Source organism: Tamandua tetradactyla, chromosome 4, assembly GCF_023851605.1.
Source record: "Tamandua tetradactyla isolate mTamTet1 chromosome 4, mTamTet1.pri, whole genome shotgun sequence".
NCBI lineage: Eukaryota > Metazoa > Chordata > Mammalia > Pilosa > Myrmecophagidae > Tamandua > Tamandua tetradactyla.
Genome location: NC_135330.1, coordinates 64,020,937 through 64,038,067, shown reverse-complemented (window position 1 = coordinate 64,038,067; position 17,131 = coordinate 64,020,937). Strand labels below are relative to the sequence as shown.

Genomic DNA, 17,131 nt, shown 5'->3' with positions numbered 1-17,131 from the left:
CCAACCTGCCCCATCTCTATGTGAATAGTTTCCACGTCCCTGTGATGAGTCTGTCCAGAGCTGCTGCTGGCAGCTGCTCTCCTGGCAGCACAGAGAGACAAATTCATGGCATTGCTGGGCCAACAGCTGCTATGGCTCCAGGGAAGGTGATGAGTGCCTGCTGCGAAACTCTGGGCAGGGAATGGACTATTCTAGGGACCAGTCTTAGAGTCAGCAAAATTGAGGCTGAATACAAATACAGTACAACTGCCAGTCTAGAGACACAAGGAAACTAATAGCCCTTTCTCTGTTCCACCTTCATTAACTTTAGCATTTGATTCTTACCCTCACATTTGGACCCCATTTTTTCTATTTCCAAGGGCACAACTTCCGTTTAAACCCACATTAACCTCACTCCTGCACAAGACCTTCTTAACGCATTGTCCTCCCACCAGTCTCTCTGTTCCAGTTGATCTTATGCACTGTTGCCATAGTTACCTTTCTAAAGCACAGTCATATTATGTTCCTTACTCAACTGCCATCAATGGTTCCCCATTGCTTACAGAATGAAGCCTAAACCCTGCCTGGCATTCATGCACCTCTATAAGTTGGCCCCTACCAACTTTTCCAGGCTAATTTCACTATCACATTTTTTGTATTCTTCTTCAGCAAACAGGTGAGCTATGCACCAGGCCTGTTTTTTACTACCTTCATGTCTTTATCAACATTGTTCTTTCTATCTAAAATGCTTCCGTCTCTATCTTATCTTCCTCCTCCTACAACCTCTGCTTGTCTCAATTGTATTAGGCTTAAAGGACAAACACCTAGAGTCAGAACCTTTATTTTTTTCACCCATTAAACCTCCATAAAGCCCTCCTCAGCTCTTGGGTCAAAAGAAATCCTTCTTCTCTATGCACTGTGAGTATGGGTGGGTGGTCATGGTCTTTTATACACTTGCCCATTCACACAGGCCAGTGGCTGTTACCTGACCCCCAAAAGGTTTTCCCTTCTTCTATATTAATAGAAATCCTACTTTCTGGACACCCAGAATATTAAGTACTTTTCCCAACTTCCGTTGCAGCTCAGTGTAGCCACATGACTAAGTTCTGGCCAGTGGGCTATGAGCTGAACAGATGTGCCACTTTCAGTCTGTACCTTTAAAGGATAGGGCCGTGTATGCCCCTTGTCCTTTTGCATTTTCTGCTGGTTGGAACAGGAACACGGTGGCAGTGAGTCATGTTGGGTCACAGAGACAAGAGTAACACCCTAGGAACAGAATAAGGAAGCTGAGTCCTCAACACAGCCCTAGATGGCTAATATCCAGGCTTTATTATGCTAGAGAGAAATCAACCTCTATCTTGTGTAAGCTATTATTATTGGGGTGTTTTACAGCAGCCAAACCCATAGCCTAACCAAAAGAGACATGCCTAAAATGCCTTTCCTGTGCCAAAACAGTTTTTTTTTTCATTTGCTAACAAATGTTTCAAGCTTGGCCCTGTGGTGTGCCTGCCAAGTGCCAGATCAGTTTCAGCAAGCAGCATGGTTGTCTCTGTGCAGCAGTGTTCGTTCATGCAAATATCTGAATACTTGATAACCTTTTACAACATAAAAATAAGGGGGAAATGGAACAATGAACGTGCTTTAGCTAGTGTTGTGTTGAGGAGAGATCATATCACTGCAACAGTGAGACAAGGGTAGAAATCATTAGCCATACAAACTCTTCTACCTCAAACAGATGCTCACTGGATTGAAGCAGGCAGACTGTGGGTTTAAGTGTAGAGGAAAGAAGAAAGTTAAGGAGAAGATATCAGATGTTGAAATATATCAGAGGAAGTATAATTCGGAATTTATCATCTATATTTATGGTAATGGAACCCACCTACCCCACATAAATCTGTGGTTTGACTTTCATATACATTTTTAGGAATAAATTGTGTATGAAAGTAGGACGTTGCCTAGAACTCTCTTATGGAGCTTCTCACCACCTCCCCTGTCTTAAAGGCATGTGTGTGTATATGTCATCTCTTCTATTAGACTGTACCACATGACAATGCCTCTAGGTGACCATTTTTGACCTACAAAAGCAGCAATTTTATATGTTTTGATCGAACAGATTAAAGCTCTTGAGTTTGGGGGTCTATCTTAACCAACTTTGAATCTCTCATAATGCCGTATACATGAAAGTGTTAATAAGAAATTTCTGGGATTAACTTTCCCCCTGCTTTTGAAAATTTCTGTGTTCTAACAGCATTTTGCTCCTACCTCTGAAAAAGTCCTTTTCACATTATATTGCTTACATGTCTCTCTTTCCTCTTAGGCTAGAAGTCCTAGAGCTTATCTGAATCCCCCATGGAATTAGTACAGAGACTAGTACCCAAAAGGTAGTTAATAAAAGCTTACTGAATAAGCATATTGTTACTCAGAAAAAGGTCACATAGGAAGCTATTGAGCTAAACTACCATAAAGTGATGGCTAAAGGAGTGGACCAGTCCTCCTCTTACAGGTCTTCATAGCACCTAGGTACCTTTCTTTCACGATGCTTCACCAACTTTAAATTTCATACCTAAGATGTGAGGATTCAATGAGATGATCCATATCAAGTACATTTCACAGTACCTGGATAAGAATAAATGATCAAACAATATTTACTTTTCTTATTTTTGTTTAACTTTTTTACAAAGATTTTTGGAGGTGGGGCTGTTTCTCTTTTCTTAAAGATGAGCGGATTTGGGGCCTTCCTCCTCTGTGCTTGTATATGATTTCATTATAGCACTTACAACACTGCTGTAATTGTCCGTATAACTGTCTGTTCCCACCAACAGACTGTGAACCCCTGAAGAGAAGGACTGTACTCTATTTGTTTTTCTATACCCAAAGTTTAGCACAAAGCTTGGTATAAATAGAGTTTAATAAATGCTAAATGAATGTTAAAAAAAATTCATAACTAATTTGTGTGATTGTTTAATGCCTGTTTCCTCATTCTATTATAAGTGCCATGTGAAAGAGTCAGTGCTTGCTCACTGCTGTATCCCAATGAGCTTGGTATACAATAAGAGTTTAATAAATGCTAAATGAATGTTAAAAAAATTTATAACTAATTTGTGATTGTTTAATGCCTGTTTCCTCATTCGATTTTAAGTACCATGTGAGAGAATCAGTGTTTGTTCACTGCTCTATCCAAAGGCAAAACAGGATAAAGGTAAAAAAAAAACTATTCCTTTACTTAAGCTCACCCTAGCCTCTCCACCCTCCCACTCCCAAACACTCCTGCCTCCTCTCAAACCGCACATGCTGTTCTCTCCTCTCCTACACATTCCACCTTTAAAAACTAACCTAGATCCTACTTGCTTCAGGTAATTCACCTGATGATTCCAGACTCTTTATCCTGATAATTTATCCCTGATCTCGTATCACAGCTATTTCTATATAACACCAAAGATCTTTTAATGAGATCATTATTGCTTTATCCTGTTTCCTGAATTCAAATCCTTTCTTCCTAGTCAGATTTGAATTGCTGTGGATATAAGCAACAAAATTCTCCTGTATCTTCTGACTCCTATACAGCACTAAGCATATATATGGCTTTCAAAAAATATTCAATGGTTGTTTGGGAAAACAATGGGAGTTAGGCACCAGGTTTATCAAAAGTGAAATCAATTCTTGCATCCTTGGAGAAAACACCCTATTTCTTTATGTGATTTTAATCAGCAATTCAGAGGACTTAACATTTGTACTTTAGTTTATAATAAATATGTCCCTTAAAAGGAAGGTATAATACAGCTCTAAAAATCCAATGTTATTTTAAATCTCACAGGAGTTCACCAATAGAATAAACCCACTGTGAAGCATTTTTCTAAAACGAGTAATTCTGCCCCCACTCAAGTCCTCATTTACCAAATACAAAAGCAACATTTTACTGTATCAGGGTTGCTTATAGTACAGAGAACAGGACTTGGGAAAGATAAGAGACTCTGGGGAGAAAACATCTGGAGGAAATTCTCATTCTGGTTTATACTGTGAGTATAATATAGTCTCAATCTTAACTGCCAAATTTCTCAGATCTGGCATGTACACTATAATTTGTGTTCTATACTAAAAAAATAATAAAGGGCAATAAACAAAAATAGAAAATATGGAAAATAAGATACATTTGGTATTAATTCTCAAATTCATTTTCTCCATTAATTTATTAATTCCATTCATTTACTCATGCAAAAATATTTTCTGAGGATCTATTTTATACCACATATCATATTAGGCACTGTGGGAGATGGAAAGATCAATCAGACAAGATTATACAGTCTAATAAAGGAACATAATACAAAGCAAACAGTGCTAAATGTCCTAAGACATAAATAGAGTGGTGTAAGAATTGAAGAGGGGGAGCATTCTTTCTTCTGGATGAATCAGGAAACTTTTTTGAAAAAGGTAGCATCTGAGATGGGTCCTAAAATATGGGTATGGCCTAAACATACAAAGATGTGAGGATTGGACATTGATTTCAAGCAACAAGAACGACTCACTGCAGGCAATGTTCTGTTTGGCTAGAGTATAGCAGAGGAGCAGAAACAGGAAATAAGGTTGGAAAGAAGGTCTCGGCCAGTTGTAGAGGGATTTGAAGACCAAACCAAGAAGTCTGCATCTTTGCAAACAGAACAAGTCTTCTAAAACTTTAATGTGCACAGAAATCACCTGGGGATCTTGTTATATGGTCTAGGGTGGAGCCTAAGATTCTTTTTAACATTCCAGGTAATGCAGATATTGGGAGGCCACACCTTGGGGCACCCAATGGAGAGCCACTGCAGGTTTTGTACTGAGTAAATGCTTGATGACCAGTGTGTTCAAGGAAGACTAAATCTCATGATAGTGGATCAGGAAGACTGGAATGGAGAGAAGCTGTAAACCGTGGTCCTCAACTGTGGCTTCATTAAAATCACCTGGGAGGTGGGCCACAGTGGCTCAGTGGCAGACTTCTCGCCTGCCATGCCAGAGACCCAGGTTCGATTCCTGGTGCCTGCCCATGCAAAAAAAAAAAAAAAAGTCACCTGGGAAGTTTTTACAACTGTTACCCAGGCTCTACTCCCAAAAATTTCATTGGTCTGGACTAGGGCCCAGATTTCAGTATTTTTAAAAAGTTCTCCAGAGGACTCTAAATGTACAGCCAGGGTTGAGAACTTCTGCTAATGATGACATAGTAAGAAGTGTATTTAGGCAAAAAGATGGTGGTGATCTAAACTAGGGCACTGGTGATGGGAACAGAGTGAAGGGGCCAGCTGCTTAACAATTATAAATGTAGAAGGAATAGACTTTAGCAGCTGCCTGGACAGGGATTTAGATGTATGGCTACAGCATAATACATTTCTTCTGGTTAAAGACAGTTTGATGAAATAGTTAAGAACCCAGACTCTGGAGCCCAACTGTCTGGGTCTGAATTTCAGCTCTTACTCAGTGAGTAAGAGAGAGAGAGAAAGAAAGAGAGAGAATGTTAAGAAGGGTCCATGTGACCTTAGGCAAATTCCTTAGCCCCTTCATGCCTCAAGTTTCTCCTTTGTAAATTGAGGATAATAAAAATAACGAATATGTGGAGTTGTTGTTGTGGGGACGAATGAGTTAACACATATGTAAACCACTTAGAACCATGCTTGGTACATAGGAATTATAAAAGTGTTTGTTGTTATTATTAATATAGTTCATCATCTATGCCTCTCTAGGACACTGAATTACATGTAAAAGGAGAAGTCCCTGAGGGCTCTAGACCTTCAGCCAATTTGAAGGCAGTGGATTATCTGGAACATGCCAAATGGATTCAGGTGGTGCACTCTGCCTCCCTCCACCCTGGACCATATTCCCAAAATCTCTAAAAGGAATAGCCATGGAGATCCCTACTTGAACTGCTGGTCCTTGGTGCTACGCGTCTTAGCCAGGAAGCGCTCAGCCAGCTTCTCCAGGTTGCGGGAATAGTCCATCTCAATTTCAGCCTTCTTTCGGAAGAAGTCCTGGAGGTCCTGTAATAGCTGTACCCGAAGCTCACACTGCTGATCCAAACATTTCATCTGCTCTGTGAGCTGAGCACGGATCTCTGAAGCAAAATGAAGGAAAGTCAGTTCAAGATCTGTAAACCAGCAAACATACACATCAACCAACATCCACCAACATTTCATTTAGTTGTTTCCTACACCCTGGGAAACTCAAAGCCCTTAATAAAAAAGCCTAAAGCCTTAACTGGCCAAATGATGTGAGACACCTCAAACTCTTTTCAGACCATTGAGAAACATTGTGAACCAGGAAGCGACTGAATCATTTAAGAGAAACTGCTTATTTAGACATAATAATATCCAAAGCTACCATTTATTAAACAACTTATTGTGTTTTGGGAACAGTATTGAGAGCCCAAATGAATTATTTCCCAATCACCCCATGAGGAAAATACTACTTTCATTCCCATTTTAAAGATTAGAAAACTGAGTCCTGAAGAAGTCAAGCTATTAAGCAATGAAGCTGGGATTCCAACACATACAGACTGAATTTGGAGCCCAAGCTACATATTATACTTCCATCATTTTAAAATGTTTTTCAGTACTTTCATGAGGTAAGGCTGGTATATTTTAAGGAGGTAGAAAAAGACCTTCCCAAGATTAAATAGTGGCAATCAAGAATGAAACTAGCAAACAGACTTTCTAAGCAAGCAACCAATTCGCTGTCAGTCCAATTCTATAGCTTCCAGTATCAAAGGAAGTAAATCAATCTTCAAGAGTCTGGACTTGGGAAGAGAGTTTTCATCAACAAATATCACTCATATCTCAGTTGCTTCATCCTCAGCAAGGCCTCAGAGCTTCTGCTATGTCAGAGCTAGAAACATTTCTGGTTAAGCTCTAGTCTGGCCAGAGTCCCACAGAGCTAGCAAACACGCTCTCTCTGGCACAGCAGCAATGGCAGCTCCACATGCAACCAGATCTGCCCCAAATGCATGAGAGCATTTGTTCCTGATAACAGACACTAATCAGATAGAGGTGTAGCAGGCAGACCTTGCACCCACAGAAAGTAGCATGCCAAAACCAGACTGCTTTTCAGCTCAGAGAAGGTCTGCAGTAAGTATCCTGCTCAAATTATGTCCCAATTCCCATGTGAGTCAGAATGGAGTCATTTCTTTCATTCCTTTCCCCTGCAAGCCTGCTCAGCGATAAGTGCCTTTGGATATGACAGTGACTCAAATTCCAAGGAAAATGAGCACCTATATTATGCCTTTCCTTATGCATGCTCAAATTAATTCCCCAACAGTACGGCCATAATGACACTTTCTGTCTACACTAATGCTTAAGGGATGTAGAGTTTTCATATATCAGAGGCAAATCCAGGATCCAGGCTATGATGTTTCAAGGTGTCCAATCATTCCTTCCATGAAGCATTTAACTTTGCCTTGAAGCAGTCAGGGGCCCAAAATCTATTCCTATCTTCATTTTTTTGTTTCTATTTTTACAGATATCAGTATGTAGCACAAGCATCTGGCCACTTGTGGGTGATCTTGGATGATACTTTAAAGAGTTCTCACCCATTCATCCCTGCACCTCCCATTGCAAACTACAGTGCCAATCAGCCCCGTGGTGACCTCACCTGAACTGAAACTTAGCACCAGAGGATTGTTTTAAGTAGACAGGAGGCTGTGCAGAAAAGCCGCCTACCTCATCACTCATCAAAGCTCTCTTGTTCTGTGTTTTTTTGGAGTCTGATTACATGGGTGTTAGGGGTAAAGATCTACAGAGGTCACGTCAGGCATGTTTCTTGCCAGGGATTTTTGGACCTCTTAAAGCCCTTGTTGAGACTTTCCTAGAGGCATCTTTCCAGCTATTCAAGAAAAATTGGGAATATTAGTGGGCAGACTGTGGGAGGAAAGCACATTCAAAATGCTCTTTGATATGACTTACAACTTAAATAAGAATTGGTGTTTCTTAGAGCCGAAATGCTCTTCAGTTAGTCAGTAATAGATGTACAAGGAGATGTGGATGGGTAGCGTAGGCTGTCAGTTCCCTCTAAGTCACCTAAAATTCACTTAAGACTTTACCTTAATAATCTAATTAGCCAGGGAAGCAGAAAGGAATATGGCAAGAATGAATAAAACCCCCAAGCCCTCGTCAAGAAAAGAGAGTATCAGACAGATTCCCATAACGCCTGTGAAGTTCTAGAGGTAAGCCGCTCCAGCATTGTCCTGTCCAAGGAATAAGTACTGAAAGAAGACCTCTGAGGTAGGTGAATTAATCTAAGGAGCCCCCAAGCACATCCAGCCAGCACTCTCAGACTTCTGCCCTGACTTCCCCAACGGCACACAAAGAGTGGGCAGTAGCACACACTACATGCCACCCTCAGGCATCCCCTCCAAGCCCCTGACAGGAAGGGAGCAAGTCTTTACTGAACACCTTCTATGGGCCTTTATATATATTATCTCATTTAGTCCTCACAATTAATCTATAAGGTATTCCCAATTCCCTGACTATACAGTTGAGAAAACTGAAGGAATTTGGGTAAGTAGTTTACCAAAAGGTCATAAATTCAGTAAATGTGGAGCTGAAGCTAAATTAAGATTTGGCTGACTTGTCAAGGAGGTTAGTAGTGGGGTAGGAAAACGAGAACTAGAACGCCGGCGTGGAATCTCTGAATGTACAAACAGTGATTACAATTCCCACCACTGGAACATCCCCTTCTCCACCTTTCGACTGAATTGGTGACTCCCCTTCAGAGTCAAATTGAGACTATCCCACTGACTCATTAACTAGTCTATATTTCAACTAGCTCACAGCAGCTGGGCTGGACTGGATCCCTTCCTTACTTCCTAGATCTACTCTCCCAGACAGATTTGGAAGGAGTGCTTTTCTTACACTACATGCACACCCAGAGGTCTGCCCAGTAAGCCTTGAGGGCAGAGAAAGTGAGAAAGGGATATTCCTCCCTTGATCCAGAAAAAGAAGTCTCCACTCATAGATATGACTATGTGGTTTATTTCTGATATGACAGTGTGGAGAATCCTTTCCCTCTACACTCTCAGAGTATACACAGAGACATTTAAAGAAGACTCTAACCACCCCCACCCTCAGGCCCGCAGCTCCAGGACAGAATGGCTGCTCTGTCCAGGGCAGATTGTGCAGCCTCAGGCCTTTGCTCCCGCTGTTTCTCAAAGACAAACAGTGGTCCCCGAGAAGGCAGCTGCGGCAGCCTCAGTATTCTACCCGTGTGCAGAAGGGGCAGGAAACAATAGGACACTGAATGCCAGCACGCCTGGGCTATGTGCCCAGGCTAGAGGCCCCTCTGCATCCTGACCTACCAACAAACCACAAGGGCAGAAAAAAGAAAGGAGCAATTTATAAAAACATGGAGAAAATCCTCACAGTTCCCTCGTATGCTTAGAAAGTATGCATATGCACACACATGCACATTCATACACACACACTCATTACACCTACACTGTAGTTCTCCATGCCAACTCAAGAAGGCTTTACAAATCCAGTGGACACTTGGTAGAGAGTTCCTAGAGCTATGGGGAGGATGGAATCCTTGTAGGTTCCCTACCAAGAGCTACATGGCACACAGTCCAACTCTCATTTTCTAGAAGTAGCTGTATCTCAGAGGTCTGAAAGAATCCCCTGGCCATCCACAAAACCAAAGTACTAAGGTCACTATGAACTACATGGAATGATATATGGTAAAAATGACCTGCCCTGTGAATACAACATAGCCTGTTTATTCAGCAACTCTTTCCTGAGCTCCTACTGTATGGCAGGCTCTGTGCCTAAGCCCTGCCCTAATGAAGCCCGGATTGACAAGGAAGAGGAAGGAAAGGAAATGCTTTTGCTTTGAATATTGCTTATAATAACAAAGTCATAGGAATAGATCTAAGGTTTAAAAATCATCAGTCGCAGACAGAAATCAAGCAACAAACCTAAAAAAAAACCCTCAATATCCCCAGCCTCTCTTTTCCACTATAATTATTTTTTAATGACACAAATAACAACTGCCGTTTCCCTTGTAAGAAGGACAAAAAATTCAGAACAAGTTTCCTGAGCATCAGAACTGATCTGCAGTTGATACTTCATTCAAGGAAGAATTCAAGGCAAAACTGAAACTCACCATTCTGGAATTAGAATAGCAGTGATGGTGGTAAAACCTTGTGAATATATTTTAAAAAAACATTGAATCGTGGGCTTTACAAGGGTGAATTTTATGGTATGTTAATTATATGTCAATAGATTTCAAAAATGAATTTAAAAATTTTCACCCGCCAAATAGCATGCTCTGTTAAGCACCACCCTATGAGCTAGAGGGGAAATGGCTCAACAAAGTAAGCACCAAGAGGAGGAAGGAATTCTGTTTGCATCTTTCCATTTGTATGGCCTGAATCTCAGTTTTGCCTTGACTATTCCTAGAGCAAACCTTGGAAGCAGACTCTCTGGATAGGAGGCTTGGCCGAGACATTTAACTCTACTGGCTAGTCACCATTTCATCATTCCTGAAGGGTGTCAGATCAAAACCTGGCAAGGAATGATTTTATGCATGAGCTCAGATCCAGGATCAGCAGACACAACCAGCACAGTTTCCCCTAGGAAATGATGACTCCAAATTCACATTTGGCCACAGCTGAGATACTAACTACACCTGTCCTGGGAATTTGGAAGAAGTTCATTACTGTGAAGAGTCACAGTAAGGATGAAATTGGAAAAACAGCTTGTCTTAATAGGACACCGATCATTTAACAAAATCAGTCAGGGTCCTGCCATATAGACAATCGTAACACCTGCCAATTCAGGAGACACAAGCATGCCCTCACTCTAGAGAACACCCTGGGAGTTTACCAGTCAGTAGAGTATAGTGAGTGAGTTGTGTTCAATTCAGAGATATTAGCCCTTTTCTTTCCCTCTTTCAAAATTTATCTCCTTCTTCAGAATTTTCTCTGATTAAGTCATTTGGAACCTCCTCCTATGAATCTCACATTTCCGAGGAGAAAATGGGGGTGAGAGGGTAGGCCAGGAAAAAGACATAATCTTTCAGGAGACTATCATAAGCATGTCCTTTCCTTCTCCTTGATGTGAGGATATGTGGGGGCAGGAGCGGCGACACCCACAGCTTCTTTCTGTTCCCTGTGCACGGAGCATGAGATCAGCCCACTGGGAACCTGGCCTGACTGCCAGTCTTTTCCCACAAAATCTGCCTCACCTGCTTTTAGCCCTTTCACAAACACATGATGTCACCCCAGCCATCTCAGGAATATTAATTCCTAGTCCCTTTCCAGCAAGTGTTATATAAGAATACAATTGAGGCTTTCATCAGGCTCCACTCTCCATATCTCTTACCAAGACCTCTTATCACAACAGTAATCAGCCCCTCTCAAAGCTGTTCCCCAGGAAACAAAATGCCAGAATGCCTGCCAAGCCTAGCTCTTTACCCTGTTAGTTTGCTTTTCTACAAACTTAGGTCTATGAAACTCTTAGTAGTGGGGGGGACATTTAAAAATCCCTGTTAGACAGATGAGACAATCAAAGCCCAGAAACGAAAAGGGAATTCCAAAATCACACAGCTATTTAGTTGCAGCTCCAGGCCTGGAACCTAGGTCTCTGCATTCCCATGCCAATGGTCTTTCTTACTTAATCTTATTGCAAACATTTATTTGGATACCTGCTAGGTGCTCTGGGAATATAAAGACAAAAGTCCTCCCTCCAAATTAGCAGAGTAGAAGGGCAAAAACAAGTAAAAAAACAAATAAAAAACTGTTACAAATAAGGTGAAACAATAATATAGACAAATGAAATATGCACACAATGCCGTCAGAGCAGAATGGAGAGATACCTCAATCTACATGCTATACTCTTGAATTACTTAGCTATGAGTAGTCAGTATCCCAAAAAAAGGCCACCAAGCTACTTTCACTCAATTAAAAAGAGCAAATAATCTTAGTCAAAGACTGTGATTGACAGCCTTTTCCCTTGTTACCTTATATCACTGAATACGACACAAAAAATATTCATGGACATATTCCACAAGCCAGTCCAACCAACCAACCAACCAAGAAAAGCTTCCAGAATATGTGGATGCAGTAGTTATTCATTGTTTTTCCTTCTTTGCATCTATATCCTCCCCAACTCTTAGTTCATATGCTTTTGGAAAAGCTGATTCCATCTCTGTCCTTCCCAAAGATGGAGCATTTTACTCTCTGGGCCTTGGTTGGGAGCTACCAATTCCTGAGGACAAACAGGGTGGGAGCCTGCAACTGCTGCCACCATATTAGGACCACGCGTGGAAAGCTGGTTTGAGAATGGAGATGGCCAAGAGGAAGCAAAACTGAGAGATTGGGAAAAGATAGCTTGAGCCCCTGAATCAAGTCATGGCCAGAAGCCAAATCTATCTTGGAACTTTTAGTCACACAAGCCAACTATTTCACTTAAAAAAAAAAGATATTGTAGAATCACAGAAAAATCATGCAGAAAATACAGAGTTCCCATATAACCCCTCTTACACTGACAGTTTTCCCTATTATTAACACTTTACATTAGTGTGGTACTTTGTTACAAGTGATGACACACTATTATTATAATATACTATTAACTGTAGTCCATAGTTTACATTAGGGTTCACTGTTTGTGTTTTTGTTTTGCTTTTTAATTTTTATTCTAGCAACACATATTTAACCCAAAATTTCCCCTTTAAACCACAGTCAAATATATAAGTCAGTACTGTTAATTACATTCACAATGTTGTGCTACATTCACCACCATCCATTACCAAAACTTTTCCATCACACCAAACAGAAATTTTGTACCAATTAAGCATCAATTCCCCATTCCCTACTCCCATCCCAGCCCTTGATAACTGGTATTCCAGTTTCTGGCTTTAAGGATTTGCTTATTCTAATTATTTGATATTAGTAATATCATACAATATTTATCCCCTGTGTCTGGTTTATTTCACTCAACAAGATGTTTTCATTATTCACCCATGTTGTCACATGTATCAGAACTTCATTCCTTTTTACGACTGAATAATATTTCATTGTATGGATACGCCACATTTTGTTTATCCATTCATTGGCTGATGGACACTTGGGTTGCTTCCACCATTTGGCAATTGTGAATAATGCCACTATGAGCAACGGTGGGCAAATGTCTAAGTCTCTGCTTTCAATTCTTTAGGGTATATACCTAAAAGTAGGATTGCTGGGTGATATGGTATGAAATTAACTTTCTGAGCTTACTGCCAAACTGTCTGCCACAGTGGCTGCACGATTTTACATTCCCAGACAATGAATATTCATATTTTGCCATATCCTCTTCAAAATTTGTTCTTTTCTTTTTAATAGTAGCCTTTCTAATGGATATGAAATGGTGTCTCACAGTAGTTTTGATTTGCATTTCCCTAATGGCTAATGATATTGAGCATTTTTCTTGTGTTTACTGGCATTTGTATATCTACTTTGGAGAAATGTCTATTCAAGTCTTTTCCCTATTTTTTAATTGGGCTGTTTTCTGTTGTTGAGTTGTACGATTTCCTTATACAGTCTGGATAGTAAACCTTTATTGGTTATACGGTTTCCAAGTTTCTCCCATTCTCTAGGTAGTCTTTTTACTTTCATGAAGGAGTCCTTTGATACACAAAAGTTTTTCATTTTGATGAAGCCCCATTTACCTATTTTTTCTTTGGCTGCTCATGCTTTTGACATAAAGTTTTAGAAACCGCTGCCTAACACAAGGTTCTGAAGATGTTTCCTTATGGGAGTTTTATAGTTTTGGTTTTTATATTTAGGTCTTTGATCCATTTGGAGTTCATTTTTGTATATGGTAAGGTAAGGAGTCCATCATTATTCTTTTGCATCCGGATATCCAGTTTTCCCAGCACCATTTGTTGAAGAGATTATTCTTTCCCTATTGAGTGAATTTGGCACACTTGTCAAAAATCAACTTACCAGCGATAAGAGGATCTATGTCTGAACTTTCAATTTTATTCCATTGGTTTATATGCCTGACCTTGTGCCAATGCCATGCTATTTTGATTACTGTGACTTTGTAATAAGTTTTAAGATTGGGAAATGTGAGTTCTCCAACTTCATTCTTTTTAAGATGGTTTCAGCTATTTGGGTCCCCTTGCCCTCCCATGTAAATTTGATGATTGGCTTTTCCATTTCTGCAAAGAAGGCCATTAGAATTTTGATTGTGATTGTGCTGAATCTGTAAATTGCTTTGATTAAAACTGGCATCTTAATACTTAGTCTTCTAATCCATAAACACAGAAGGTCCTGCCATTTATTGAGGTCTTCTTTGACTTCTTTTAGCAATGTTTTGGAGTTTTCAAAATATAATTCCTTTACATCCTTGCTTAATTTATCCCTAGATATTTGATTCTTTTACCTACTATTGTAAGTGGAATTTTAGAATTGATTTCCTCTTCAGACTGTTCATTAGTAGTGTATACAAACAGAACTGAGTTTTGAGCGTTGCTCATGTACCCCACCACTTTGCTAAAACCATTTATTATTACATCTAATAGTTTTGTTGTGGATTTTTAAGACTTTCTATATATAGGATCATGTCATCTGCAAATAAGGAAAGTTTGTCCTTTTCCTTTCCAATCTGAATGACTTTTATTTCTTTTTCTCGCTAACTGCTCTGGCTAGAACCTCCAGAAACAACGCTGAATAACAGTGGTCACGGTGGGCATCCTTGTCTTGTTCTTGATCTTGGAGGGAAAGCTTTCAGTCCTTTATCATTGCAACTCACTCACTTGTTGCTTAAAACAGTTTGCATTGGGTTTTCAGTCACCTGCAAACAAAGGAGTACTAATGGATAAAGTAAGGGATTCTGAAATATTCAGAAATGTGAAGATCCCTCTTCTCAACAACCTTACAGTCTAATTGTGAATATATGATCAAGATTTGCAAAAAATTTTAAAAAGATATTGTTCTAGTTTGCTAGCTGCCAGAATGTAACACACCAGAGACAGATTGGCTTTTAATAAAAGGGGATTTATTTTGTTAGTTCTTCAGAGGAAAGGCAGCTAACTTTCCACTGAGGTTCTTTCTTATATGGGAAGGCACAGGATGGTCTCTGCTGGCCTTCTCTTCAGGCCCCTGGGTTCCAACAACTTTCCCCGGGGTGACTTCTTTCTGCATCTCCAAAGGCCTGGGCTGAGCTGCGAGTGCTGAGATGAGGAATACCGAGTTGCCTGGGCTGTGCTACGTTGTGCTCTCTCATTTAAGCACCAGCCCATTAAGTCAAATGTCATTCATTGCAGCAGGCATGCCAACTAACCCACTGCAGATGTAACTAGCAACAGATGAGGTTCATGTACCACTGGCACATGTCCACAGCAACAGAACTAGGTGCCTTCACCTGGCCAAGCTGACAACTGAATCTAACTACCACAGATATTATATAATTATTTTATATTATATAATTATCAATATGTATATTACATATGATATAAATATATTTCTGTTATTACACACTGTAAATACATTAAATTAAGAATAAATACTACTGTTGGTGGGAATGTCAAATAGTGCAACCACTGTGGAAGGCAGTTTAGCCGTTCCTCAAAAAACTGAATATAGAATTGCCATACGACCCAGCAATACCATTGCTAGGTATCTACTCAAAAGACTTAAGGGCAAAGACACAAACGGACATTTGCACACCAATGTTTATAGCAGCGTTATTTACAATTGCAAAGAGATGGAAACAGCCAAAATGTCCATCAACAGATGAGTGGCTAAACAAACTGTGGTATATACATACAATGGAATATTATGCAGCTTTAAGACAGAATAAACTTATGAAGCATGTAATAACATGGATGGACCTAGAGAACATTATGCTGAGTGAGTCTAGCCAAAAACTAAAGGACAAATACTGTATGGTCCCACTGATGTGAACCGACATTCGAGAATAAACTTGGAATATGTCATTGGTAACAGAGACCAGCAGGAATTAGAAACAGGGTAAGATAATGGATAATTGGAGCTGAAGGGATACAGACGGCGCAACAGGACTAGATACAAAAACTCTAAAATGGACAGCACAATAATACCTAATTGTAAAGTAATCATGTTAAAACACTGAATGAAGCTGCATCTGAGCTATAGGTTTTCTTTTTTGTTTGCCTGTTTGTGTCTTTTTTTTTTACTATTATTATTATTTTTATTTTTTTCTCTATATTAACATTCTATATCTTTTTCTGTTGTTTTGCTAGTTCTTTTTCTAAATCGATGCAAATGTACTAAGAAATGATGATCATGCATCTATGTGATGATGTTAAGAATTACTGATTGCATTGAGAATGGAATGATTTCTAAATGTTGTGTTAATTTCTTTTTTTTCTTTAATTAATCAAAAAAAAAGAATAAATACTACTATGTTCTAAAAATGATCATGGTGAAGAATATACAACTATGTGATGATAGTGCGAGCTACTGATTGTATAATATGGTTGGACTATACATGCATGGATATTTCTCAATAAAAATATTTAAGTATTAGAAAAAAAGAATAAATACTACAAGTAAAAGTTTGAGGACTTGAGAAGATCAATGGTACTAGCATTAACAAAGTGAGGCTTCTTGAAGATTGTAAATGCCTTAAGAAGAAGAAATGTATCTGGTTTTGTTCACCACTGAACTCCCCTGGAAACCAGAATAATTATCAAGCATATGGAAGGAAAGAGGTTAGGGAGAAAGAGAGGGAGAGGGGAAGGGATAAAAGAGAAGCCTGAACTAGCATTCTGAGGACGGGTAGAATTTTAGTAACTGAAACGATGAGGAAAGAATATTCCAGAAAAAAATTAAATGTAAGCCAAGAGACGGGGATATTGGAGGGTGGCCTCCTTGTGGGGTAGTGAGGAGGCTGTCCAGACTAGAACAAAGGGTGATGTTGGTGATGGTTAGTGTAAGTGTGCCTGGAAAGGATCAGCTTGAAAGTACAACAGAGCAGTTTGGATTTCCACTAGCCAGAAATGAAGCTGGTCAAAGTTTGTACCATGATGAATACAGTTCACAGAGTTAAAGAAGATCAGAGTAAAGGAGCTGTGCTGGATGGATTCCTAACCCAAGTAAATTAAGAGATGGAGCAAACATTCATAAGCAATACAGCCTGAACAGTCTAGAGGTCAAAAATAGTGGGAGAAT

At 39.7% G+C, this 17,131-nt stretch overlaps 1 protein-coding gene across 12 annotated transcripts in view; it reads right to left on the bottom strand.

The window, feature by feature from the left end:
• Nucleotides 1-17,131, bottom strand: part of SRGAP2 (SLIT-ROBO Rho GTPase activating protein 2) — a 262,852-nt gene that overhangs the window by 158,292 nt on the left and 87,429 nt on the right. For 10 of the 12 annotated variants that reach the window (XM_077157593.1, XM_077157591.1, XM_077157595.1 and 7 more), the window contains exon 3: nucleotides 5,866-6,058. In XM_077157593.1, the coding sequence (XP_077013708.1) occupies nucleotides 5,866-6,058 (193 nt within the window). Of the gene's footprint in view, nucleotides 1-324; nucleotides 5,829-5,865; nucleotides 6,059-17,131 lie in introns of those variants that run through there. The other 2 variants (XM_077157592.1, XM_077157598.1) reach the window with 1 other exon arrangement.